At 36.3% G+C, this 26,721-nt stretch overlaps 2 protein-coding genes across 2 annotated transcripts in view; one reads left to right on the forward strand and one right to left on the reverse strand.

Annotated features, from left to right (window-relative positions):
• Positions 1-154: 154 nt before the first annotated feature.
• Positions 155-1,292, forward strand: nedd8 (NEDD8 ubiquitin like modifier). Its single transcript, XM_055199759.2, has 4 exons — positions 155-316; positions 577-624; positions 752-834; positions 912-1,292. Exons 1-4 carry the CDS (start codon positions 299-301, stop codon positions 1,030-1,032), a joined length of 270 nt encoding a protein of 89 aa, XP_055055734.1. The 5' UTR covers positions 155-298; the 3' UTR covers positions 1,033-1,292.
• A 1,509-nt stretch (positions 1,293-2,801) lies between these two features.
• The window catches only part of slc7a8a (solute carrier family 7 member 8a), a 29,653-nt gene continuing 5,733 nt past the window's right edge, over positions 2,802-26,721 (reverse strand). The window contains exons 2-11 of the mRNA XM_073859933.1: positions 23,953-24,159; positions 20,671-20,820; positions 12,339-12,464; positions 10,184-10,337; positions 9,874-9,997; positions 9,393-9,496; positions 9,046-9,146; positions 8,789-8,934; positions 5,333-5,515; positions 2,802-5,113 (exon numbers count right to left, since the gene is read on the reverse strand). Of these exons, the coding sequence (XP_073716034.1) occupies positions 4,967-5,113; positions 5,333-5,515; positions 8,789-8,934; positions 9,046-9,146; positions 9,393-9,496; positions 9,874-9,997; positions 10,184-10,337; positions 12,339-12,464; positions 20,671-20,820; positions 23,953-24,159 (1,442 nt within the window). The 3' untranslated portion in view covers positions 2,802-4,966. The remainder of the gene's footprint in view (positions 5,114-5,332; positions 5,516-8,788; positions 8,935-9,045; positions 9,147-9,392; positions 9,497-9,873; positions 9,998-10,183; positions 10,338-12,338; positions 12,465-20,670; positions 20,821-23,952; positions 24,160-26,721) is intronic.

The raw sequence follows: 26,721 nt of genomic DNA on the forward strand, positions 1-26,721 counted from the left end.
TTTATTTAAAATGTGTACGTTATTTTGTAAATTAGCCATAGTTAAATAATAAAATAAAAACACATTACTTATATGTTTTAATAATCCATTTATCTTACGAATTTTTATTTTGCACAAACCTCCTCGGAACCTTTCATGTAGACACTGGAAGGGTAGGAATTATTTTTTTGTGACGAAGGAAGTACGAGAGTGCGAAATTGTGGGAATAAATGATTTTAGCTGCCTGAACTTCAATCATCAGTTTAATATATTTGCAGTTAATTTAATTTAATGTGTTTGTAGAACAAAGGAAGCCACGATGCTCATTAAAGTGAAGGTAAGAAGTTATTTTATTTCGCCTATTCATTCAGATTATGCACATTTCTTCAGCTCGCTATTTGAATACTTTCTCACCGCATTAAATAGATCACAACATTGCAAACCAGAAAAACTGATGTTTTTCCTTAATATGTTGCTCATATGTTATATCATGAGCCTAATCAGACGGCTATAACGTTAATGTATAAATGATGATGTACCCATCAGAAGATTTATATCTACATGACTGATCTTCGTATGCACTTCTTGTTTTTATAGACACTCACTGGCAAAGAAATCGAGATAGACATCGAGCCCACAGACAAGGTACAATATTCATATTGATTCACACAACAAATAAACAAAATTTGAGTTAACAGTCACAGTCAAGTCGTGCTTTACACGTTGTACAGTAGACATGTTGACTAGTAGTGTGCATTGATGTGTTAATCAGGTGGAAAGAATTAAAGAGAGGGTGGAGGAGAAAGAGGGAATACCACCTCAGCAACAGAGACTCATCTACAGTGGAAAACAGATGTACGGCACCATGCAAAATGATTATTATTACAAAATAAAAATGATTACTAACACACTGCTTTCTCAATGCTTTCCAGGAATGATGAAAAAACAGCAGCAGACTACAAGATCCAGGGTGGCTCGGTGTTGCATTTAGTTCTTGCATTAAGAGGCGGGAAGATCCACCAGCATCCCAACAATCTCCTCTCAACAATCTAATCGCTAAACCTGGATTGGCCACCTGAAGTATCTAGTCAGTGTTCACACATGTCACAAAAACATGTGAACTGTATGGTGGTTTGATAAAAAATAGCCACTATTCATTTTCAGTTTGGATTGTTCAGCGTTTTCCTGTTAATGGCACTCCTCTATACTTGTTGAGAGGATGGATGTGCTGGTTTGGTTAGGTTTCAAAACTCATAGACCAGATTTAAAACTCATGTATGTGTTTGTCAATAAAAAGTGATGCTGACATTCAAGCATGTTGTAGTTTATTCTCTAATCATTCAGAATTACTTTGTCATGTGTATATGGGTCATTGTACAAATGAACTTCTTTCAACATACCCAAAACTACTTTAATAGCATTAATTAACTTGTCAAATCTATGAATCCGCAAAACGGGGAGCTTAATCTATTTTTAACTTTTAAATACATTTTAATAAAGAATCCATTAGTCATTTATGTGTCATTGGTGTTACCTGTGATTTAAACAAGTTAATGTTGATACTAAATATTTTTTCTCATTACAGCTTGTTTATTTAGTTAAAGGTTGAGTAGAGGAATGATAACGGCAAGAAAAGTTATTGATTATTAATATTTGTTTAATTAAATTCTTCATCTTTACCCAGCATTGTATAAAATTTTTTGATTCTCAGTTTGACTTTTTTCTTTAAAACCAACAAAAATATTCAACCAAAAAGGCTTTGATGCAAAGACTGAAATATCAACAATGTCTTACATCCCATATAAACAACAAAATATTACTAGAAAGTACAAGAAAATACATTCACAACACCAAAACTTGACACAATGTAACACCAATGACAAAATTAGAATATAATAATGAATATGATAAAACTTTCATAAAATTTTCCGTTTTGTTTTTATGTTTTTATGTTGGTCAGTTAAAGGAATAGTGCTTAGGAAGTACTCATTAGAGAAGTAACACTAATGACGATAACACCAATGATGGTAACACCAATGACAATTTACAGAAAATTAATATTTTAACAAAATGGCTGCCATTAGCCTTGTGCTATTTCATTAGAGATGTAACAATCACATACTTATTCAGTATAATGTATTTTTATGTAAAGATCTTAACACTCCCAGCTATAATAAAAAAGTAACACTGACATCCAAAAAATCTTATCTCAAAATTCTTAGATATATCATATTTAGACAAAAAAGGTAAGACATCTCACAAACCTTTTGCCTTCCTCCACTGCACTTCTTTTGCTGACCTCTTGACCCATGAAAAACTTCAAAGAGCTGATGCATTGTTTCAAAATAAAAGTGCTTTGGGTAGGGTAACACCAATTACATAAATTTGGGGGACAAATATTGATTTGATATTATTCATATTAATAGTGTATTTTTACCATTTCAGTGTTGTAGTAAATCCATACAGGGTTAAAGGTACATGTAAATAAAATTGTTTTATAAAAATTGTTTTAAATAATAAGTTTACAGTTCAAGTTCCATGTATGATCAAAGGGACAGGGCAATTTTCAGGACCAGACATTTTAAAAAAAAAAGTAAAAAAAAAAGAAAATTAAATAAACTCCCATCATTTTAAGGGCAGTCTATATATATTAAATATATCATTATGGTATTATTGGGTCAAATTAACTGATTAAGGGGTCTGCAAAAGCAAGGGACAAGCATTTCCACCTTTTTTGTAGAATATGTATTATTATGTATTAGTATCATTTCACACCAGGGGGCGATGCAGTACAGTTTTTATGGAATGACTGCAGAGGTCTATTTTGGTTCAGCATATAGATTTATTTGTTATTTAGTATATACAGTTGAAACAAATACAAAACTGATAAGAAACATAAAAACTCTGGTAAAAACCGTTCACCCAACAGTTAAGTGTAAGTGGTATTTTGAGCTTTATGATATCTGTATACTTTCAGACTGTACATATTTGAATACATCTATAAAATCATTCACTTATAGATTGTGACAAGGACATTCAAAATACTAACATAATCATTTGATAGTACTAATCGTGTGCAAAATTGTACAGAGATTTCATTTTGCATGGACTTCTGTATCCCCTGCTAAATAGTGTTTGGGCATAGATAGTTTAAACCTTTAATTGCAGCATTTTCAGTCTTTTTTTTTTGTATAAAATATTGTGTTGACAACCGAGCTGGCAGTGCTGGATACTGAGGCATAGCTCAGGAGCAGCATTAATAAAACCAAAGATGCTCGGCACCTTTGATATTATGTACAGTGAGTAAAGTGTGTGCAGCTTTTCGTTAACTAAACAGAAGAAATAAAATCAGATTATAGATTTTGTTTGATATAGTGTCTTGGGAATGTCGAGGGGGAAATCTCATGCAAAATGAATGTGCCATGAATTACACTGGGATACGGAGATTAGCATTCTATTGCTTTTATACAGCACAAAAACAAAGCAAAACCATTGGCATTTTTACACAGTTTATATTAAATAGATAAAGGTGACTTAAAAAAAACAAAAAAACACACCCTGTGATCACCAAGAAGTGTTGAACAGGATACAGTGATTTAAATTTACCTAAGTCATGTATTCTTGAACTGCATGACAATATATCCACAACTAAATATATATTATGTTTATTTTTGTCTATTTTAGAATAAAAAAATGGTTAAGTATATCAATATCATGTATATTTGTGTTAATTTTTAAAATTAATTAAAATTAAAATGTTTTATTGTTAAGTATATCAATGTACTGTAATCATCCAGAATATGATTAAAATTCCAGATTTTCTAGTTTTAAAGGTCCCTTGTTTTGCATCTATATTAACATACAGTCCAACACAATTAAGACACATTTATATATATATAATATGTATTATGTATCTGACTTAACAATTGAATTTTTTTATATTCATCACTAGTATTGCCTTAAAATTAATGGTAGGACCAAAAATTACATTCTTACATTTAATACATCGATACTACAGACACTGGCTATACATTTTTTTGTTGTCCACATGTTAGCAGTCTGCACTATTATGCCCTCAGTTCTGTCCACAAAAATTGAATGTACTATTACAACACACATTCACAATATCCTCTTCGGGTTTTTAACACTTTATCTTCAAAAATATCAGAAAACAAAATAGTTTTGACATCAATAATAACATTGACAATAACGTCATAAAGGTGTACGTAAAGTAATAAGGCAAAAAAATACTTTGAATTGTATTAGTACCAGAGAAACCTGGCTGAAAACGACCCTGAACCACAACAACTGGTTCTTGTATGTCTACAAAATGATTCAAAGACATCCCAGAGCTATCACACTTGAAAAGGAAAAGCAATATTACAGTGACAAAAAAAATATGATTAGACGATCAAAAATATCAAAATTATACTCCAACAAGAAGTGTAATGAAAAGTGTAAATAAAATCAAATAGTTCATATATAAAAATGTTGAGTCTTTAAATGAAACGAAAAATAAAGAGGGGGATGAGAGGGGTACGAATTATAACATTAGAATGCGCCGAATAATAAATAAATAAATAAAACAAACAAACCCTGCCATTTCATTTCAGTTTGGTATTTTAACAAAGCAGGAATTAAACTTTCCATTTTAGACCTTTCCAAACAGTGTTTATATACATTACATATATAACTTTAGAGCTTTATGTTATCAGGCATTGTAATGTTTTAATTCTGTTGCACAGCCAGTGAAGGAGAAGCAGTTGCTAAGATTGGAGCAACAAGACCAGCAGCTGTTAGTGTCTGTTCATTACTCTCTCCTGCATCAAGCCACTGCACTCCCGTGCAACCCCCTCTTTATAACAAAAAAGGCAAAACTGGAAAGGCCTTAACAAACAAACAAAAAAACTTATTGGAGGTATGTGAAAAATCTGACTTTGATTTCCAGTGTTCAATAAGAAGTACGTAAGTGAATGAATTTGTCTGTTCAGCACTCGGCAGCTGATTTCGGTGTCACGCTGTCGTCTCCTGTCGACTGTTCCTTTAGCTCGATCTCTTCTTCGCACGCCTCGTCTTTCTTTTTGTCTTCTGCTGGGTAAACCACTACACAGAACTTCTGACCTATGTATGTTATCTTATCTGAGGAACACAAAACAGACCAATATTCAATGTCAGAGTCCAAACAAAACTGATTTGAAATCAAACTTCAATTCATGCTAAATAGATAAGCTGGTCCAGGCTGGATTTTGATGGTTTGGTGCTAGTCCAGCGCGTAGACTAATAAAAAGCTGGTAAAGCAGAACTGTTTTTTGTTTTACAAATTTGAAATCTAAAACAAGGTGGTTGTATTTCACTTATCGACAAATTTATCGAAACACTGAGGCTTGTTTTCCCAGTAAACGCCCAAGTAATAAACAGGGACACCAGTGAGCATGATGGCCAAGCCAATGCCACACACCAAAGGCTCAGAGTACAGGGAGAAAATCAGCAGGAAGGCCCAAAACAGCAGATAGATGACCGGCCATACCAGACTGATCTGTGGGGAGCAGGTAGAGTCCAGGTTAGCATTCGGCCAACATCATATTAAAGGAATAGTCTACTCATTTTCAATATTAAACTATGTTATTACCTTAACTAAGAATTGTTGATACATCCCTCTATCATCTGTGTGCATGCACGTAAGCGCTGGAGCGCGCTGCGACGCTTTGATAGCATTTAGCTTAGCCCCATTCATTCAATGGTACCATTTAGAGATAAAGTTAGAAGTGACCAAACACATCAACGTTTTGGGAGAAAAGTCCGCTCCCCTTCTCACTCTCATAATGGGAGAGGGAGGGTGTTACTGGGCCGAGTCGAAGTACTCCCAAAAGTGCTATTACGCCATAAAATATAGTTCCTCTTTTAAATCCGCTTAGAAAAGCGCTAAGTTTTATTTTGTACCACCAAACTTGCTCGTATAACTACTCGTCTTAAATAGGAAAAACGTTGATGTGTTTGGTCACTTCTAACTTTATCTCTAAATGGTACCATTGAATGGGGCTAAGCTAAATGCCATCGAAGTGTCGCAGCGCGCTCCAGCGCCCACGTGCACGCACACAGACGACAGAGGGATGACTCAACAGTTCCCAGTCAAGGCAACAACATAGTTTAACATTGAAAATGAGTAGACTATTCCTTTAAAGTGTATGTTGCAGGTTAACCACCACTGTAGATTAATGGGTACATAAATCACTCAAGATATGTGTATAATTTTTAAAATGTCTCAAAAATGGTCTTAAAGACCACTTTTTTTTACGTTTTTGGTATTAACGGTTTTTTTTAACGCAATTCTGCGATGACGTCACGTTGGGGAGAAGTGGAGAAAGACTCAGCCAGAGCCATAGAGATAGATGAGACATTTATTGCTGTTTAATACTTACGTATAGAATTTGAAAATCATATATACATCGTAGGAAATATATAATGTGTTATACTGCAAAGTTACCTTGCTAATTATTATTTATGATATATGTGGAGATAAATAAAACTTCGCAAATCTGCTGATTTGATCCATTCATGTCCTGACCACCAGGCTAGAGATTTTTAAACATCCTTAATCCACACTTACTAGTCTATCAAATAATATCTCAAATATATTGTTTTGTGAAATAAAAGGATGCTTTGTTATATTGTTTATGCGATTATAACGAATCACACGATCATTTTATACGCAGCAGCAGTCAGCAGCTGCAGCACACTCGGATCCGACCGCATACATACTGTAATAAACAGGCGTTCGGCGGCTTTTTACATCACGACAGGCTAAGCCATGGAGGAACCGCTCATTGATCACCGTATTTTTATAAATCCTGTACATGTTTGGACCTGCCGAACAGGTTGAGCACTTTTATATACTTTATTGAGCAGAGAGGCTGCCTGCACAGTTTGACCAGCGGGCTGCGGGAACCAGACGGTGTTGCTAATATAACTCGAAATGTATAACTATTATCAGATCGGCCCGGGAAAGTCCCGACTCTCTCGATTGCCATTCCGCTACTGGCTGTAAGAAAGTGAGTGCGTTTGGGTCGCTGGTCCCCGCGAACAGACGTGACGTGCTTCCCTCACCTTCCAGGATTAGAGACATGCTGCCAAAACCGTTTGTGCTGAAGATCGCATAAAGTTACACCCATTTCAGGCAGGATCATGGACCCCCTCAAGCCAGCATGCACGAGTATGTTAATTGTTTGTTTACTTTCTACACGAAGATATGCTAACCTTATGCTATCTGGCTGTCTGCCTATCTCTCTATACTAGCCTATCCATCTGTCTGTCTATCTGTCTATCTGTCTATCTATCTATCTATCTATCTATCTATCTATCTATCTATCTATCTATCTATCTATCTATCTATCTATCTATCTATCTATCTATCTATCTATCTATCTATCTATCTATCTATCTATCTATGTATGTATGTATGTATTTATCTATTATCTGCGCGATCAGAACTGTACTTTACTCGTCTTTCTATAGTCATTCTCAATGCTCTCAAGGCGGCTTTGGTCAATTCTCTCCCCAGCGTGAGCTAAAAAATACTGGATTCTACATGGTAACAAGTTAATACTGCATCTACCTAGGATACTAAGTTAAAGGTTTTTCCTACCAGGCTTGTGCACAATTCAGAATTATTGATGAATTTGAATTGAATTGACTACAGGAATTTGAATTTGAATTGGAATGACAGGAAGTGGAATTAAATTCATGGCAATTCAAAGAAATTCTGGGAAATGAAGACATGTTCCATCGTGTTCCATAAAATTACAAAAAAATCAACTATAAAAGTAAAAAAAACTTAATTATTTGTCATGTGACTAGAGTTTTTAACTTAAAGGTGCAGTGTGTAATTTTTAGAAGGATCTCTTGACAGAAATGCAAAATAATATACAAAACTATATTATCAGGGGTGTATAAAGACCTTTCATAATGAACTGTTATGTGTTTATTACCTTAGAACGAGACCTTTTTTATCTACATACAGTGAGGGTCCCCTTACATGGAAGTCGCCATTTTGTGCCACCATTTTTCTACAGAAGCCCTTAACAGACAAATTTTTTACTAAGTTGACATGTTTGTCCGGTGGTGGCTACCGTAGCTTCTCTATGCGTTTCAAAAGCGAGGGGTGAGCAGTGGAATAAGCCGTTGGTTGCAATTCGCAACCTCACCACTAAAATTGCCGCTAAAATTTACACACTGCACCTTTAATTGCTGGGGGAAAACCTTTCCTGTTAATGTAACCTGTACAAGTAGTTCAAACTAATATAATTTATAGAATATGTAATGCAATCATATCTGACATATAATGAAAGCTTCATTTTTAACACTTCACTTACTGTATAATGTGTATATGAATTTCTTTGACATTCTATTGAATTGCAATTCTGCTTCCTTTAATTCAAATTCCAATTGTAATTCTAGATCCTGTTTTTGACATCAATTCAAATTCAATTCTAATTCAAATTCAAGAATTGAACTGGAATTTAGGAGTCTTTCTCCATTCAATTCTGAATTGTGCACAAGCCTGATTACTACTATGGAAGTGAATGGGGTTCACAAACGGTTTGGTTACAAACATTTCTCAAAATATCTTCCTTCGTGTTTATCAGAACAAAGAAATTTATACAGGTTTGTAATAACATGAGACAAAATATTCATTTTTGGGTGAACTATCCATTTAAAACTGTTCCAACATTAAAGATACTGATATTCACCACATGGTCTGTTAAATATAGTTTTGATGATTCAAATTCACTGTTTCCACCCAATTACTTACTTTAATTGGTCGGTGCATGTCTGGTTCTTTGATCCGTAGCACAATCTGGCCGGCAACAGTGACACCGTAGAAGAGGTAGTTGATGAAGCCCACATAGTTGATGAGTGTGTACATGTCACTAGTGCACAACATCAGAAGTGTGGAGATACACTGCGAGAGAGGTAGAGGACAACTGGATTTAGATCAAGCGACTCGTGTCTCAATTCAGTCATTCTGAATGAAATAATGCAGGACAAGAGTTTAGGAGGTATTATAATTACACGTAAAGAGCAGGGCTGGGATAGGAGTGCAGCGCTTCACATGAATCATAGCAAGTAGGCTGGGGAGATGGCCTTCACGAGCACCCGCGAAGAACAGCCTGAGCAATATGAGCAAAATCCAGACATACTGTTATTCTGGGTATCATTACTTTCAGTGAGGGAACCATATAAAGACAGAACGAGACAGACAGACAAATAGACAGACATATGATAAATTAGACAGACATATGATAAAGACCAAGACACTGTTGGATGAATACAGACTAAAGATTAAGGAAAGCACTGAGTTTCATGTATGAGTAAATAATGGCTGGATAAATGAATGGAATGAGGGAGGGACTGACCGAGAGGAGGTGAAAAGGGAGCCGTTGACCCCCCCAAATGTGGACAAGGCCACAGAGATGGGCATGATCCATGACATCACTCCTAACAACTTCTCACCAAACGTCTGGGAGAGAGCGATATAGTTGTGAAGAAAAGAGAGACAAGCAGAGGAATAGTCATGCATTATCATCTGTAATCGTTTCATCAAGGATCCATGAAGGTCATTGGAACACAATGCAGAAGATTCTGGAGTCTGATATATCTATTTGAATGGATATTGGCTGGCATCATCCAAGTATCAATCGAAAACCTTTAAATATTGATACTTGGGTAGATATGTCAAAGAATCTCCCGCATAAAGCAAAATAATAACTTGCAAGCTAATATTAGCCATTGATGTTGAAAAGCATACATTTGTATTAAACATTGCATTTCTTTCAGTTTAGTTTGGCAGCATCTGCACGGTATTTTGCCTTGTTATGGTAAAAATGGTTTACTTACCACAGCAACTGCATTAGATGCCAACAGCTCTTGAGGACTCATGGCAGTGACGTAAGCAATGTTGGCAAAAACGTACACGAAGGTCACAAGGGGAATAGAGATGAAGATTGCACGAGGAAGGTTTCTGTATGGAAAAATGTATTATTATCATATTAATCATTTAGTTAAGTAAACGGCCAACTATTAGATGGCATAAATCCTTTACATGGTTTACTAAAGAATATGTTACTAGCTCTGTCTTGTTAACGCTTATTAAATATTGACAATGCGGTATTGTATTACTGTGAGCAGTAGACTAGTATTGGCTTACACATATGGGTCAACCAGTTCCTCTGTGACATAATTGAGAAAGTTCCAGCCACCGTAGGCAAACGAGCCCTGTAGAAATGCCAGAGCAATCAGACCAACATCATAGTCTTGAAATGGCTCAAATGCATTGGCCGGTTCCAACCAGTAATACTCGCCTGGAGATGGAGAAAGGAGAGAAGCAACATTTATCAACTGATCAAAAAAAAAAATCATATAGTCAAGCTAGAAGGTCATTTCAGCTAACGGTACTGCAATTGCAGGCACAGTGCCCATTGAGCAAATTGGATCAAGTTCTCTAGTCAAGTAATGCAGTCCATCTTAAACCCAGATAAAATTAAATAAAATGTTGTAGCTGGTTCCAAGCTGGATTTAGGTAGTGTAGATAATCCTGGACCAACAACAACCCTGCTACCATGTTTAACAAAAGTTTTAAAGGGATAGTTCACCAAAAAATGAAAATTAACCCATGATTTACTCATCCTCAAGCCATCATCGTTGTATATGATTATCTTTATTCAGATGAACACAATCGAAATTATATTAGAAAATGTCCTGGCTGTTCCAAGCTTAATAATGATAGTAAATGGTGCTTCTGATTTGAAGCACAAAAAAGTCCATCCATCCTTTACAGAAGTAATCCACACGGCTCCAGGCGTTTAATAAAGTCCTTCTGAGGGAAATTGATGCGATTTTTTAAATAAAGTATTGATATTTTTTAATATTAATAAAAATAATATTCATTTATTCATTAAAAAATATAAATATTTTTTCTTATTATTTGTTTTATATTTTTCTTCTCTAATAAGAGGATGGCTTAAAGGTATAGTTCACACAAAAATGAAAATAATGTCATTAATGACTCCCTCATGTCGTTCCAAACTCGTAAGACCTCCGTTCATCTTCAGAAAACAGTTTAAGATGTTTTATATTTAGTCAGAGAGATTGTTGACCCTTCGTTGAAAATCTACATACGGTATACTGTCCATGTCCAGAAAGGTAATAAAAACATCATCAAAGTAGTCCATGGGTCAGTTAGAATGTGTTAAAGCATCGAAAAAAAAATTTTGCTCGAAAAATAACGACTTTATTTAGCATTGTCTTCTCTTCCGGTTCTAAAGTCACGTGACTGAAGTGACGTGAATAAAGTGTTATCCTCAGACATTTTTTTCAAACTTACAGCAAGCGTCTCCCTCAAACTGTAAACAAAGCACACAAAAAAACAGCTGGGGCGCACCAGATAACACGTCATCCGCGTCACTGCAGTCACGTGACTTCAGTTTCGCTCAAGACAATGCTGAATAAAGTTGTAATTTTTGTTATTTTTGGACCAAAATGTATTTTCGAACACATTCTAACTGACTCACTGATGTCACGTGGACTACTTTGATGATGTTTTTATTACCTTTCTGGACATGGAGAGTATACCGTATGTAGATTTTAAATGAATGGTCAACAAGCTCCCGGACCAAATACAAAACATCTTACTGACAGGGAGTCTTTGACCAAGAAGGTCTACCAGTAAAGCCAGGCTCCCACTGGCCTACGTTAAACTGGTTTTAACAAGATTTTCCAGCAGGGTTGCTCCTTACATCAAACTGAGCCTGCATTTCTTTTCTTTTCTAAGCTTGTGGATTAATACCACATTTCTGGGGTCAGATTTTGTGTCACGTGCACTCTCCGACCCATTCTGTTCCTCGTACATGACCCAAAAAGAGAAAAGCCAATACCAACTAACCCAAATCCAGTTTTCTACATGGAATAACACCTGTCACTCCAATATTATCAGGTCAGTGTCTACGCTAACAGGCCGTGAGTGGTGTGAACATTACTGAATCCTCTCTGGCGCACCAGCTGTAAAAGCTGCATTATCAGTGTTATTCTTTATTAGAGGATCTGAACCCCATGACATCTGCTGAGACAACGAAGCAGAGAGGAAAAGTGCTGTGCTTTCAGATTTTTTGGACTTCTAACTAAGCTTCTAAGGATGAAGCAATGTGTTGTGCACAAGTCTACACGTACACACAAGCAGTGCACACCATCACAATCACAAGACTTACTCATGCTTCCCTTTATCTAGAGGCATTTTTGAGACAATATATTCATGACACGTGCACATGTATTTCTTGTCTAACACGACATAGACAGATGGCGCTTACCCTTGCAGATCTGTACGATGCCCATGATGATGATGAGAATGAGGGCCAGGAGTTTCCCTGCAGTGAAGATGTCCTGCACCCGTGTTGCCCAGCGCACGCTAGAGCAATTCACCCATGTCAGGAGCACTGCAACACACACACACAAACACATTCACAGTAGAAGTTACAATGCTGAATTACAGCTGCATAAATCATAATTGACGATTAATAACTTGATATTGTAATTGCGGTTATTATTGTTGATTAATAGATATTAGATCGATGTTCAAAATGTTTTATAACTTTCTGTGAAGCAGCTGCATGGTCAATTCTAAACATCTAAAACTAAATAATATAATGTAAATACAACAAACAATTATGGGAGATATGTTGTTAGTAAAAAATTTAAACGAATGGCCAACGTTGGAATTGTTATCTTATCAATTTTAAAATTCACCACTATATATAGTGCCCAAACATACTGCCGAAACACAGAAATGAGCACAAATGGACAGCTGTAATTGAAGCTTTTGGCGATTATGTAATTTTCTTACCCATAAATGTAATCCCGATTAGTTTTTTGATGAATTGTGCAGCCCTAAGCTGAACATTTCCATTTTTATAGAAACATACCATAGACGTAATGAAATTACTTTTATACGGTACAAACTGTATATTTTATCCCCTTTCCCTAACACTACCCCTAAAGTAACCCTCATAGAAAACTTCCTGCTATTTTGATTTATAAGCTTTGTTCCTCGTGGGGACCAAAAATGTCTCTTTGTGGGGACATTTGGCCCAACACCATAGGGATTGCCAGGTGCACACACCACATACTATGGGCTATTGGAGAGATTAAAGAACTCCTGAAGTTTGAGCAGCCTGGTATGCCAAGGGTTTAACAAAAAAATACTTTCAAGTATTAGGAAAAAATTCTTAGTATTTCAAAGCACTGTAATACCGGACTAAGCACATCACAAGATCATATTTGTGACACTGCCTGTAAAATCCATGCTAAAGAGATTTGGAGCATCAAGTTTGATTTCACTCATTGGATTTACTTTAACTTCAATCTTTGACATGTTAAAGATTTCAAGGTTATATTTTCACAGAATGTTCTTTACATTATGAAGTATGATTTTGTGTAAAAAATCTTTGAAAAAACAAAAATGACTTTAGCTGGGAGGGTCTTTCACAGGCAGGGTCACACATGGCCTTCAGGTCCTGAGCCTAACTGAACCTTTAAAGGCGTCATAGCATGACTTTTTCCATGTTTAGGTGCTATAATTGGGTCACCAGTGCATCTATCAACCTAGAAAATGTGAAAAAAGAAAAACCCCGTAACTTTGTTTGGGTAAGCCATTCTTCGCAAGCATGTTAAAAATTAGGCTGTTCAGATTTCGCCTGTTTTGTGAGGTAGGTAGCAAGGCCATTTACAATAATACCGCCTCTTAATCTGCACTATCCAACCATGGCACTGACATTTAGTGCAGAAAGAAAGCGAGAGAGAAAAAATAATTGATATCACAATTAAGTTTCAAACGTTTTTGCATCAGTGTTTGCATTTCATCTTCTCATTTGCATTTAAAAGGACACACCTAAAACGGCACATTTTTGCTAGGTCCTACAAAATGGCAATTTTAACATGCTGTAATAAATTATCTGTGGGTTATTTTGAGCTAAAACTTCACATAAGCACGCTGGGGACACCACAGACTTATTTTACATCTTTAAAAAATCTCATAATATGACCCCTTTAAATACCCCCCCCAAAAAAAAATTCAAATGCATGCTATTTTAGCTCACAGGGGGCACAGTAGATAATTATTATGTATTTAAAGGTGACATAGAATGATTAAACAGAGTATTTATCCTTATTCTGTGATGTGACATGTAGACAAATTTTTTTTAGTTTGGGTCTGTAATGCCTTAGAAGCTTCCTAAAAACCTCTCTCAGATAGCTCTATTAGGGTGGGGGATTTTAAACAAGTGGTTTTGCACCTATTTGGCTCCCCCTACTGGCTTAACTTGCAATCTCATTACTGATTGGCTGACTTTGCTGCCACTCAAAAAATGTAGCCAATTATTTTAAAGTGGAAGGGCAGTTAGATGCCTGTGATGTCATAAGCATCAGTTTTTCAGATTGGGCTGTTTTCTGGCTGACATTTCTAAAAGAGGAATTTCTATGAGACAGATGTTTAGCATGTTTAGCACTTTTTGTATGTTTGTGAATGTGGGTAGACTACCATTATTCAACAAAGACAAGGTAAAAATGGTTTTTCATTCTCTGTCCCCTTTAAGAGATACTTTAATCAGCATTTTTGTTAAATCAACATATATTTTTATGTTACTTTAACTTAATAAATTAAGTAAAACAATTCCAACTTGTTTTTAAAAGTTATGTCAACTTATCACATTTCAAAACTTTAAATAGTAGGTTGAATTGACTTCCCAAACCAAGTTGTTTTACAATGTATGTATGCTCTCTGCTAAAAAAGGTTCAGTCTCACTGAAAAAAATTATTCATTCAATTTACAATTTCTTTTAAAGGTAAGTGGCTGCAATCAACCGATTTAAGCTACATTTAAACAAAAAAAACTTATAAAAACTTTTGTTTAAGTGTAGCTTAAACAAATTGATTGCAACCACTTACCTTAAAAAATTGAGTAAATTGAATGAATTTTTTTTTTTTCAGTGTGACTAAAAATTTTTTAATAAATTGTTACCAGAGAAATTATTAAGCTTATACATTTTGAGCAGAATAAATGGTGACAGTTGTAGCACCTGGAATACAGTTTCCCTTAAATGCTAAATTTAACCTAAAATCCTATGTTTATGGTCAACTACCAGTATATAAAAATAACATATACACGAACACATAAAGTACACACACATTAAAACTGCAAATTCAAAGCATCATTAGCGTAAACTTTGACTCAAGAACCTGCTGGATATGCAAAACTGATGTTTCATGAATTGCCCTTGCCTAAGATTCAGCTATGTTTGAACTCTCGTCTCATGTACTTTCTTGTCGACAGGCAGCTAATTAAATCATCTCATGTAAGCAAACATCTAGACAGACAGACATTGTTTGGAATTTTTGACAATCCTATCAACAGAACAATTCACTATACAAAGCTATTTTGAGATTGAAGAGGGAATGTCGGCCAAACACAGCGAGGGTCCTTTGCTCTCAGTCAGGGCGAAGCCGCTTACACCTGCAAACAGCAGGAGTCACGTCTACACATATTACAATGAGAGTTGGATGAATGAGCTGAAATGGTGAATTTTATTACATAATATCACTAGAGATCATGACTAATAGGAGTCACTGCAAACTGACACTATTTATAATTTAAAGTAACACAACACAGCTTTGCGTGAGGAGTACAGTATGATCTTAACGCTTTATGTTTGTGTGAAAAGAACATTGTCTCCCTGTACAGTCATGACATGTCTCTGTCTAAGCGTCTAAGTGTGTTTCGAGATAAGGGCAATGCATTCTGGGAAAAAGGCTGGAGGGGACGTATTTGAGGGGGGAGCCAAAACTTGTTTGTCAGACTCTTTAAAAAAGGAAAGAATGAGAGAAAGATTAAACCTCACCTTAACTGTTACAGTCTGTCCTTCAAAAATTTCAGGCGATACATTTTGCATTATCTGAGGTGCAGTCCACTAACACAAGCACAAGGAAGCAACAGAAATCTTGCTTTAATTAAGCTGCTTACATTAAAGGCCCCACACACACACACACGTCACGGTTATTTAACAATCCATGTTTATCCTCCAGCTTTTCTAAGAATTCGTAGATTAAATTAAAAGCAGAATCATGTGGTGGATATTTTTTAACATTAAGCGTGTGCAGTTTCGTTGAAACTAGCAATAGCATGCTAGCATATGACGGGGAAAATTCCCACCCCCCTTTCAGAGCTCACTCCAAAGCCACGCCTCCTCATGTCAATCTCATGTCTCATTCAGCGGCGAGGTAACTTTATAGTACAAACACATAATATGTTTTACAATAATACCAAACGTGCACCTCCTTTACGATACTGTTTATTTTCAAATGCATAGGTGGACAGGCAGGTAGGACATCCCATTACTACAATTGGATCAAATGCAATGACTGCTTGAACATCTCATAGCCCTAAACCAGCCACAAAAGAGTCTAACTGAAGTTGATTTGCCTTAAACAAATGAGAAGCACACAACTTTTCTTCAATTCTATACCTTAGTACAGTGGTTCACAACTTTTTCTGTGTGCAGCCCCACTTAGGGTACATTGCATCCCTTCGTAGCTCCCATAAAGAAAATTTATGACATAAAACTTATAAACAAAACATATTAAAGAGCAACTATGGTCCGATTCACGATTTTACATTTCCTTTGGTGTGTAAGTGTGTATAAGTACATGTTAACGATATGCAAAAGGTACAAACCCAAAAGTAAACAATGACGTGAGTTATCGTCTCCAATGTAAATTTATTTTCTTGGACTACAACAAACACATGGATTGTAGGCAACAGTTTACTTCCTGTGATTGGTGATGTAGTAAAGACCGACATTATCATAATTCCTCCCGCTTCGGACTCACAGCCTGTGAGTTAACTCCTGTCAGCATTGCATTGTGAGCGAATCTTTCAAACATGGTAAAGAGCGTCACATTTCCGATGACGTCGGAGGTATTTAGGCCAATCACAACGTATTGGTAGGCTGGCCAATCAGGGACACAGTGCTTTTCAAATCGATGAGTTTTGTACAAAATCAGAGCGTTTGAGGAAAGCAGTATACCTGGAGCTACAAACATTTACGGTATGTGGAAGATAATGTGTTTTTTAGGGATCGACCGATATGTATTTTTTTCAGTGCCGATACCGATTTTTGTTTCATCACCCTTAGCCGATGACCGATACAGGCTGCCGATTTTCTTGAGCCGATATTTTGTTTACATCATAAAAATCACACAATGATGCCAAATGTTACAAGTTTAAATTTTAAAAAAGTTACATTTATTGAACTATTAAAAAACTATATTTAACAAATAGTAAAAACAGGTGAGGGTGCTATGGAACCATGAACTGCACTCTCCACAATGACGATGAACTATCAGCAAAGGATATTGATTTCTTAATTAGGAAATATAAATAGTTTTAACACACATGCCTTACTACAAACTTTACTTGTGTCCATTTTGAGGCAAAACACAGGGCACTGATGTATTTTAAGATATGTTAAAAAGAGATGTTATTAGTTTGGACAGTTCTATTTATATTTTAGTCTAGGACTAGTCTAATCCCTGTCCGGGAAACCGCCCCATAGAGATGAGAAATAAAAACCTGTTGTTCAGCTATGATCAGCTGTTAGGCCGAGCTTTCAATGTTGTAATGGGAAGGTTGGTTGTTTTTAGTCACATGACCTGCAATCGCTTTCGGCTTCCAGAACTCTTGTCTGTAAATAATGCCGGAAAAAAAATCGGCGAACACGGCAGCCACATATCGGCCGATGCCGATACACATAAAACTCGCAAATATCGGCCGGCCGATATATCGGTCTATCTCTAGTGTTTTTAACCATAAACCACGTGAACACATGGTATTATACCAAATACACAATAAAACATTGTTTTTTAGCAATGAAATAGGTGCACTTTAAACTATACAATGTAGTGCTGTTGGTTAGTATCCTTATTTTTCTTAGGTTTAATTACACAGAATTTATGACAAATTAATGTATTTTTTTAAATGTCATAAAACGGGCCCCCAGTTTGAGAACCCCTGCCTTAGTATCTATACCTAAACATTTTAAGCACTATGAATGAATTAAAGGCACTGAAATGCCTTTTCCTCGAGGCAATGCTGTTCGAATTGATCCAAAATAATGTTTTAGCGACACAATTAAACAGCATAATAATGCTGCCTATCTTTACCCTACCAAAAAATAGAAACCATTAAATAAATTGGATTTAAGGTTATAAAGGGACGTGTAATGATCTCTGATGATCTTTTTTGGTCTATTGGTAATATGTTGGGTTCTGTTGGTAGGATGCTTTCTAATTGATGGGAACCAATAGAACACCATTAAATCCTACAGGAATATGACCCACAACACACTACAGAAAGGAAATTTGTTATGTTTTTAAATAGTAAACAGCGATGGTGCATAATGGTATTGTAATAAAAGATAATAGAATTTGTTTAAACGCATTAGAATTTCTGTGATTGCTTCTATTGTTTTTAGGAGGGTAGAAAGGGGTCAGGAGTATAAAAATGTTTCCCCTACAGGCAGCCAACTGGGTTTTGAAACACAGCCATAAACATCTAACTCCAAACACTTTTCTCAGAATTGTGGTACTTGGTCTAGAACTGCAGATACAAAGGAGCCAAGAACATCCTGTAAAACTCTGCTATAGTGTCCACTTTTGCTCTTTCATTTAACTTCCTGCTGTTCTTCGATACAAAACAAAAGCTAATGAAGAAGAAAAAAAACATCTGGCAAGTTTACATTGTAGCACTACAAGTACTTTCTTCTCTGGCAGAATGCTTTGATGTCGACAAAGTCCAACATCCTTAAGGGACAAAGTTGAGAAGCGCTATTGAATGCTGGGTAACCTACAGATGTAATGTTTTAGTACAGTCTAGTCCATCTCCTGTTACCCTTCAAAATAGACACTGTTTTACAACCCAAACAATACAAACGGTTTTAGCGGTAACAACATAAACAAACGGCTTTTGTGGGCCATAACTTAACTTCCGGGAGACTTCCGCAAAGAATCAATAACAACGGAGTACTTCTATAGTAGATTATTTATGATAACAAGTAAAATAAATAAATAGTAAATTACCTTAGTTTAAATAATAGCTTAAGCGTAACGCTTGAGCTAACGTTAACGTTACTCCACACAGATTTGATCCATGCTCACTGTCTTCCCTCGTCTTTTAGAAACTAAACATTTTTATTTTCCACATAGTATTCGTTCCATAGGTCAGTTTAGTCACTAGCCAAAGTGATAAACAAGCACAAACAAGAAGTTAACTTCGGGCCAGCCACGTAACCACGACAACGCACCTGCGTCTGATCTATAGCTAACAGTATGCTAAAACAATTAAAAATCTTGAATGGCTGTTAGTTTTGGTTAATTTAGATACTCATATATTTACATTTACATTTAGTAGATGCTTTTATCCGACTTGAGGAAAAGCACTAGAGTGATTCTACTATCCCCTTTACTTGACATCTATCTTTCTACCCATTTATCTGTTTGTTGTCTACACACAACTTGCAGTATTTGTAACCCCAGTGCGAAGTTTGTAAAAAGGTCACACACCAGGATGCTTGACGCCATGAAGAACCATCACTTTATTTATCATTACACATTTCTTTTCTTTCTCTTTCATCCCTCTCTTCTCCAAACACTTTCCCACAACTCTTCTCATGTGTGCCTTTATTCACACACCAGTCCAACTAATCCTGTCCTCAACCTTTATTTATTCTCTCATTCCAATGTGATTTGATCCCATGTCCTTTTATAAACTTTTTCGACAATGTAATGCAGCAAGAAAGCGCATCTTCCCGACAATAGCGTGTGCAGAAAAACGGCTAGAATATGCAAGTGTTGACAAGAAGCAAATAACATCCAGATGTGGAAACAGTGATTGTGTAAGTTGTTGTCGCGGAGATAAAAGATTAACGTTAACAGTTAACATGATAACTCTCAGTTATATGGTAAAGATTTTCATCTGGTAGAGAATGGGATTTTTATTCAGAATTTCAACAAATGATTTCCGCCACTAACCCTCTGAAGGTCTACGTAACCATTTGGTATAGCTAGTTTTTAGTAAGCACATGATCAAAAACACAATCTTTACCCCAAACTTTTTGGGCCATCTGTACGAATAATATAAATGATGTAATACCCCAAAATGGCCACTGGATAATGCAGTGATTGACAGAAATATGACATACCAATGCTTTCAAAACAAATCTTCAGTGCAATTTTTTTAGTGTGACCTACAAAATCAAAGGCGACCACAAAACATGTAAACAAACGTAAGAAAGCTTCATATCCAAACCACATCCTGTTTAACATGCGGATTAGCACATTCAGAATGATTTAGAATACGGGTAACTGCTCTTTCTGTCTTTACTTTTTCCGTATTTGAAGTGAAGTGTGCGATTTCTGCACTAAAAAACATAGCCATCAAACAAAATTGTGAAAAATCGTTTTTCTATTTTCGAACACTTCCTCCATCTGCTATTAGTTGGTGAAACAGAGGCCTTCACCATGCAATGGTAATCTAAACATGAGCCGAAAACAATAAGCACAAATCTCAGTTTCATTTCTCTTTTTGGTACTCACATAGGCAGACGGCGGCGAGCAGCCGCAGTCCGTTTTCAGGTGGGAAGCAGGTGGGAAACAGAGGCTGAAGAACATAGTTGGAGAAGGTGAGAGCGATGACAGCCTGGTTAGTCGGGTAAATCACCAACAGAGCAATCCACAACCGCAAAAACCCTGCAAAAAACATTATTTTAGAAGATGTATACATAACATATATACAACAATGACCTTATTCTTACATCACAAGTGTATAAGAGCTATTAACTCATCATTTGTTACTGTATGACCAGCTAATGACTGTCCACAGGCAATATTAATGTTAAATGGATACTCCAGCCAAATATCAAAATGACCCCATGATTTACTCCCCCTTAAGCAATCTGAGATACAGATGTCCATCATCTTTCAGACTAACACATTTGGAGTTATTTTAGTAAATGACCTTGCTTTCCAAGCTTTATAATTGTAAAATTATATAAAATAATAATATATAATAAAGTATAAAATAATCGTGCGAGTCAGAGATGTTGTTGTTACCGGAAGCTCGCTATTATGGCTCATAAAGTTTAAAATATGGATATTTTTAGTACAAATTCGCATTGATTACTTACAAAAGACTTGTATTAACCCCTTGGAGACACGTTAATTACTTCTGTGAAGAATAAATGCACTTTTTGGGGGTTTAAAGTCAAAAGTTGTTCCCTGATCCCTGTTTTTTTTTTACTATTTTAAAGCTTGGAAGAGCAAGGACATTTACTAAAATGACTCCAAATGTGTTCGTCTGAAAAATGATTGACATATGCATTTCAGATTGCTTGAGGTTGATTAAATCATGGGGTCATTTTGATATTTGGCTGGAGTATCGCTTTAGGTTTGTTAGCATGTAAACAATGTCATAAGCACCCTTCAGACTGCAAGAGACTGTTGCTATGTTGCCCTTTTCTATGAATAAGGTTGTTAGGGTTACAGTTCTAAACAAATGAGTAAAGATTCGTTTACACTTTAATGATTACTATAACTACATTATAACTACATAAACTACATTAGCTGTCACACAACCGGAGGATTACACTAACTTCACCCAAAAATGAAAATTGTGTCATCATTTACTAACTCTCATGTTGTTACAAATCCACATAAATGTCTTTGTTCTGATGAACACAAAGTAAGATATTTGGAGAAATATTTGTAACCAAACCGTTCGTGGACCCCATTTACTTCCATAGTAGGAAAAAAGAATACTATGGAAGTAAATCGGTTTGGTTACAAACATTTCTCAAAATATTTTCCTTTGTGTTCATCAGAAAAAAGAATTTTATACAGGTTTGTAACAACATGAGAGTGAGTAAATGATGAAAGAATTTTAATTTTTGGGTGAACTATCCCTTTAGGTTAATTTGCAGTATTCGTGCAAATCATTTACCTCTAATGGCATTACATAATGTTGTAGATTTCCTTTAATAAAAACTACTGCAATTGTTTACATGCGTACCTCTACACATTGAATCAAGTAGTTTGTGTAATCTATCATCATATCTATTGGCGTAGTCAATGTAGTAGAACAAAAACACTATGTAGTTAATTACAACGCTGGATACCTGAACTAATTTGATGTTATAGACATCAGCAAAAAGCTTTGCCACAGTGTCGTCTGTCATTTCATGCAAGCACTTTGAATTAGAATAGAATTGATTGACTGTCAATGGTTTATTGTTCATCAGATGAAAAAAAATTTTTTCCAAAAACCAAAATATCCAAATATCCAGCGATAACATTTATTGTATTGATGCAACGATCATGATTTTTCAAGGCCGATTCTGATTTTTTACAAGCAATTTTTTTTTAAGCAACAGACAACAAAAACTAAAAGAGTACATGAAGAAAATGCTTATTTGCTTGATGACAGGCTTTAATGGCCTTAAAACCATTTGGAGCTATTTGAAATTAGAGGCAACACCTGCATCTTAAGCACAGTGGTCAAAGATGCGACATACTTGTGGCATCAGAAGATGTTTTTGTTTCAAAATGGATTTAAAGATAAAACAGAGTGGTCTTTTTTTAAAAAAAGGGGCTGTCACTATCGGTTATTTTTGTAATCGAGTAACCTATTGCATTTATGCAGGACCCGGTCCACGTGCATGATGATGAGAGAATGCGAGCAAAAGAGAGAGAGAGAGAGAGAGAGAGAGAGAGAGAGTCTGTGGTGGTTACCAGCATCACTGTGCGCTTATAAACAATGCTTTATCAGGCATTATACTGACGATAAAAACATGCCATTGAGACTTTCCTCAAGGCTGTTCCCTTCAGAGGCGCATTTATATAACAGCTTTATGTCCGTAATACAGATCGGCAGAAATGCAACACAAAACAATGTTCAGATTTATCTTTATTATAGTTGTGGTGTCAGCTCCACTGCTTCACTCCTGTTGGTAGTCGCTCCTAAAAGTTTCTCATCATTTGAATTTAAGCTTTATTGGGATGCTGTACACACCCACTTCCTGTCGTTAATTGTCACTATCTGAACATGAATGATTTCGCATCAATCTACCGTTGCTAGTGGCTGGCGGTGTGCACACAGCTAAAGGGTTTGCGCAATTACAGTTAACTGACCAGAGTGCAATCTGGATTTAACATTGTTAACGTGCCATTTACCATCCAAGATAATGTTGCTTATTCATTTATAAAAACTAATTACAGCCATTTACATATAGCTATAAAAAATGGCATCCAGGAATGGAATTGAGGGGAGAGAAGGAAGGAAGGGAAATCATTTTCTCCCATTCATTCTTCATACACTGTAAATAAAAGTTATTTACCTGGTTGCGTTGAAATTAAGTTAATTCAACTTAAAAATATTAGTTGACACATTAATGTTACACTACCTTTTTGAGTCAACTAATTTTTTTAAGTTGAATGAACAAATCTTTTTTTTACAGTGTGCACAAAGACGAAAAGCTTTCCACTATATGTCGTTCACTGGCAGCTTATATACTTTAATCTAATGAGGCTGTTGCTACAGTACATTACTCAAAACAATTTCTTATCTGGACAACGTCTTGTTTTTTTTATAGTTTGTTGAGTCTAAAGTAAAAGTTCACTGAGGAACTACCATGTCAAAATGACCTTACATACTTATTATTACTCAAGTCACCCGCTTAAAAATTAAAAGTAGGGTTATGGCTCCAAGCAATAACATTAATGGACTATGACACCTGATTAGCAGTGACTCTGGCTTTCCAGAGTCCATCTTCTATAAATATTTCTCAGGTGCCAAAAAAACATACAATATGCACTTAGAAACTCACCCTGCCAGCCCTCCGAAGATATCCTTGACATAAGAATAGTCCCCTCCGGATTTGGGAATAGTGACACCCAGCTCAGCGTAGCAGAGCGCTCCGATTGCTGTGATAACCCCTGTAACGATCCATACGATGAGAGCCAGGCCCACTGAACTGGCATTTTCCAACACTCCCTTTGGACTGACAAAGATTCCAGATCCGATGATGTTACCTGGAAAAGAAGGGATGCAGAGGATAAGCATTAAAGTATAATTACAAACAGGGTTAATGGGGTCCAGGGCCTGGGATCCTCTGGCTAAAGAGGGTCGCACACCGGCCGCACAGCTCAGCGTCGTGTCTAGGATAACTCGGACGTATGGTAAACCAGAAGTGCACATTAAATAGCGCAAGCTTCGTCAGATAGCGTCTAATTCAAAATGCAAAATATACGTTAGCAGCCAATGTTAATCCTTAATGATTTGGGACAAATATGATGTTATTTAACTATGTGATTGGCGCTCTGTGGCGCGACAGGGATTTGAGCAACTCCCTGAGTCGTATCTGGGCGGCGAGGACAAGTGCCACCTGTCGGCGCCAGTGTGCGTATACTAATAGAAAGCAATGTGTTCGAGATTTTTAGAACGACGCGGCGCTGCGCGTCCTGTGTGCGACCCCCTTAAGAGCAGTGGCCCAGAATTTGTAAAAAAAAAGCCACTGCAGATGTAAAACATGACTTTTTTTCAGTTCTTGGCCCCTTTTCTATAGTAAACACCTTATTGTAGTTTTGTTTATGCAACTCAAATTAACGAATTTCCTGATTTTGGGACATTAGTTCAGTTCAACTTTATTCGTTTCCCTGGTGCTCTGTAGCGTCATGATCCATATTTATAATGCATGTCAGAAGATAAAAGAGCATGAATGAAAGTGTAATATATAAAAAGCATCTTTATAATCCTTGAATCTCTCACTGTGACCTCCATCACTGTAATGCTGTAATTTAACAGCCATTTGAATCAAAAACATTATCAAGAGTAAAGGATTTAAAGAGATTTTAGATTTATCAGGGATGCACAGGAAAACATGTTGAATTTAAAGCAGACAGTAGTAAACCCCACTCGCTAGATGTAGACATCAGTGAGACCACACGGTGACAATGAAAAATGGGCTGATATTACTCAACCACTGAAGGGAAGCAGGGCGAAATGAAATAAAGATGTGACTGAGCAGAGAGAGATGAGGACGCAGGCAACCAATGGGAAGGGAGAGAAACAGATGGTGAGTGAGAGTCAGAGACAGCAGACTGCCATTTATCGACTTGGTTTTCAGGTTGAGTAATGAAGTACACACAGCAAATACAAGGGGGGTAAGCACATTTAAGCATGTAGACCTTCATTTACGTCCTGTTACAGAAAGACTTATGGATCTCCAAGACACTTATCACAGCTTCTGAACTAGAAGCATTGGTTAGGAACAAGGTGCCTTGATAACATTTAACAATGGCAATGGAATGGGCAAACTGGTCACATGTCAATGTAAAATGAAGATTCTACCGAAGCCTTGCGAAGAGCTCACAAACCCAGATGGCAAAGGTCAAAAACGTCAAATCAGGCCAAGCTGAATTAAGACTTGGGTAAACAGGACAAAGATCAAACACTTTTGAAGCAGAAACTGCTGATCTAGTATGTGATGTCACTGAAAGTAGAGTTAGTTTGTGGACTGGTTCTGCACTTAAAGGAATAGTCAATTTTCTTAAAAGAAAAATCCAGATAATCCACTCACCACCATGTCATCCAGAATGTTGGTGTCTTTCTTTGTTCAGTCGAGAAGAAATTATGTTTTTTGAGGAAGACATTGCAGGATTTTTCTCATTTTGATGGACTTTGGTGGACACCAACAATTGGCACTTGACTCAACACGTAACAGTTTTTTTCAACGGAGTTTCAAAGGACTATAAACAATCCCAAATGAGGCATAAGGGTCTTATCTAGCGAAACGATTGTCATTTTTGACAATAAAAATAACAAAAATACACTTTTAAACCACAATTTCTCGCAATTTTTACTCAATACGTCATGACGTCAAGAGGTCACAGAAGACGAACGCGAAACTCCGCCCCAGTGTTTACAAGTGTGTTGAAAGAGGACCGTTCCGACGTTGTTGTATGTCAACTGATACTAATTAATGTGTTTGTGTCAGTTTATTGTTTAAAATGGTCCGCAAATGTGCGTTTTATATATGTAACACGTGACCTCCCTACGTCACTACGCATTTACGTTAGGTCGTGCTGGACCGGACCTAGACGAAAAATTGTGGTTAAAAGTGCATATTTTTTATTTTTCTTGTCAAAAATGACAATCGTTTCGCTAGATAAGACCCTTATGCCTCATTTGGGATTGTTTATAGTCCTTTGAAACTACGTTGAAAAAAACTGTTACGTGTTGAGTTAAGTGTTAAGTGTTGGTGTCCATTAAAGTCCATTAAAATGAGAAAAATCCTGGAATGTTTTCCTCAATAAACATAATTTCTTCTCGACTGAACAAAGAAAGACATCAACATTTTGGACGACATGGTGGTGAGTAAATTATCTGGATTTTTCTTTTAATAAAATTGACTATTCCTTTAAAGGAGAACAACACCGTTTTTCAATATTTTTCTATGTTCTTACCTCAACTTAGACGAATGAATACATCCCTCTCTTTTTTCAATGCGTGCACGTCATCTTTGTACAACGCAACATGAATGTGTTAGCATTTAGTCTAGCCCCATTCATTCCTTAGGATCCAAACAGGGAAGA

The sequence above is a fragment of the Misgurnus anguillicaudatus genome, chromosome 21 (genome assembly GCF_027580225.2).
Source record: "Misgurnus anguillicaudatus chromosome 21, ASM2758022v2, whole genome shotgun sequence".
NCBI lineage: Eukaryota > Metazoa > Chordata > Actinopteri > Cypriniformes > Cobitidae > Misgurnus > Misgurnus anguillicaudatus.

Excerpts from the sequence above, each read along its gene's own strand:
- nedd8 (XM_055199759.2), top strand. Across the intron at positions 625-751 it reads ACATCGAGCCCACAGACAAG|GTGGAAAGAATTAAAGAGAG; the intron begins GTACAATATTCA and ends TGTGTTAATCAG. Across the intron at positions 835-911 it reads ATCTACAGTGGAAAACAGAT|GAATGATGAAAAAACAGCAG; the intron begins GTACGGCACCAT and ends AATGCTTTCCAG.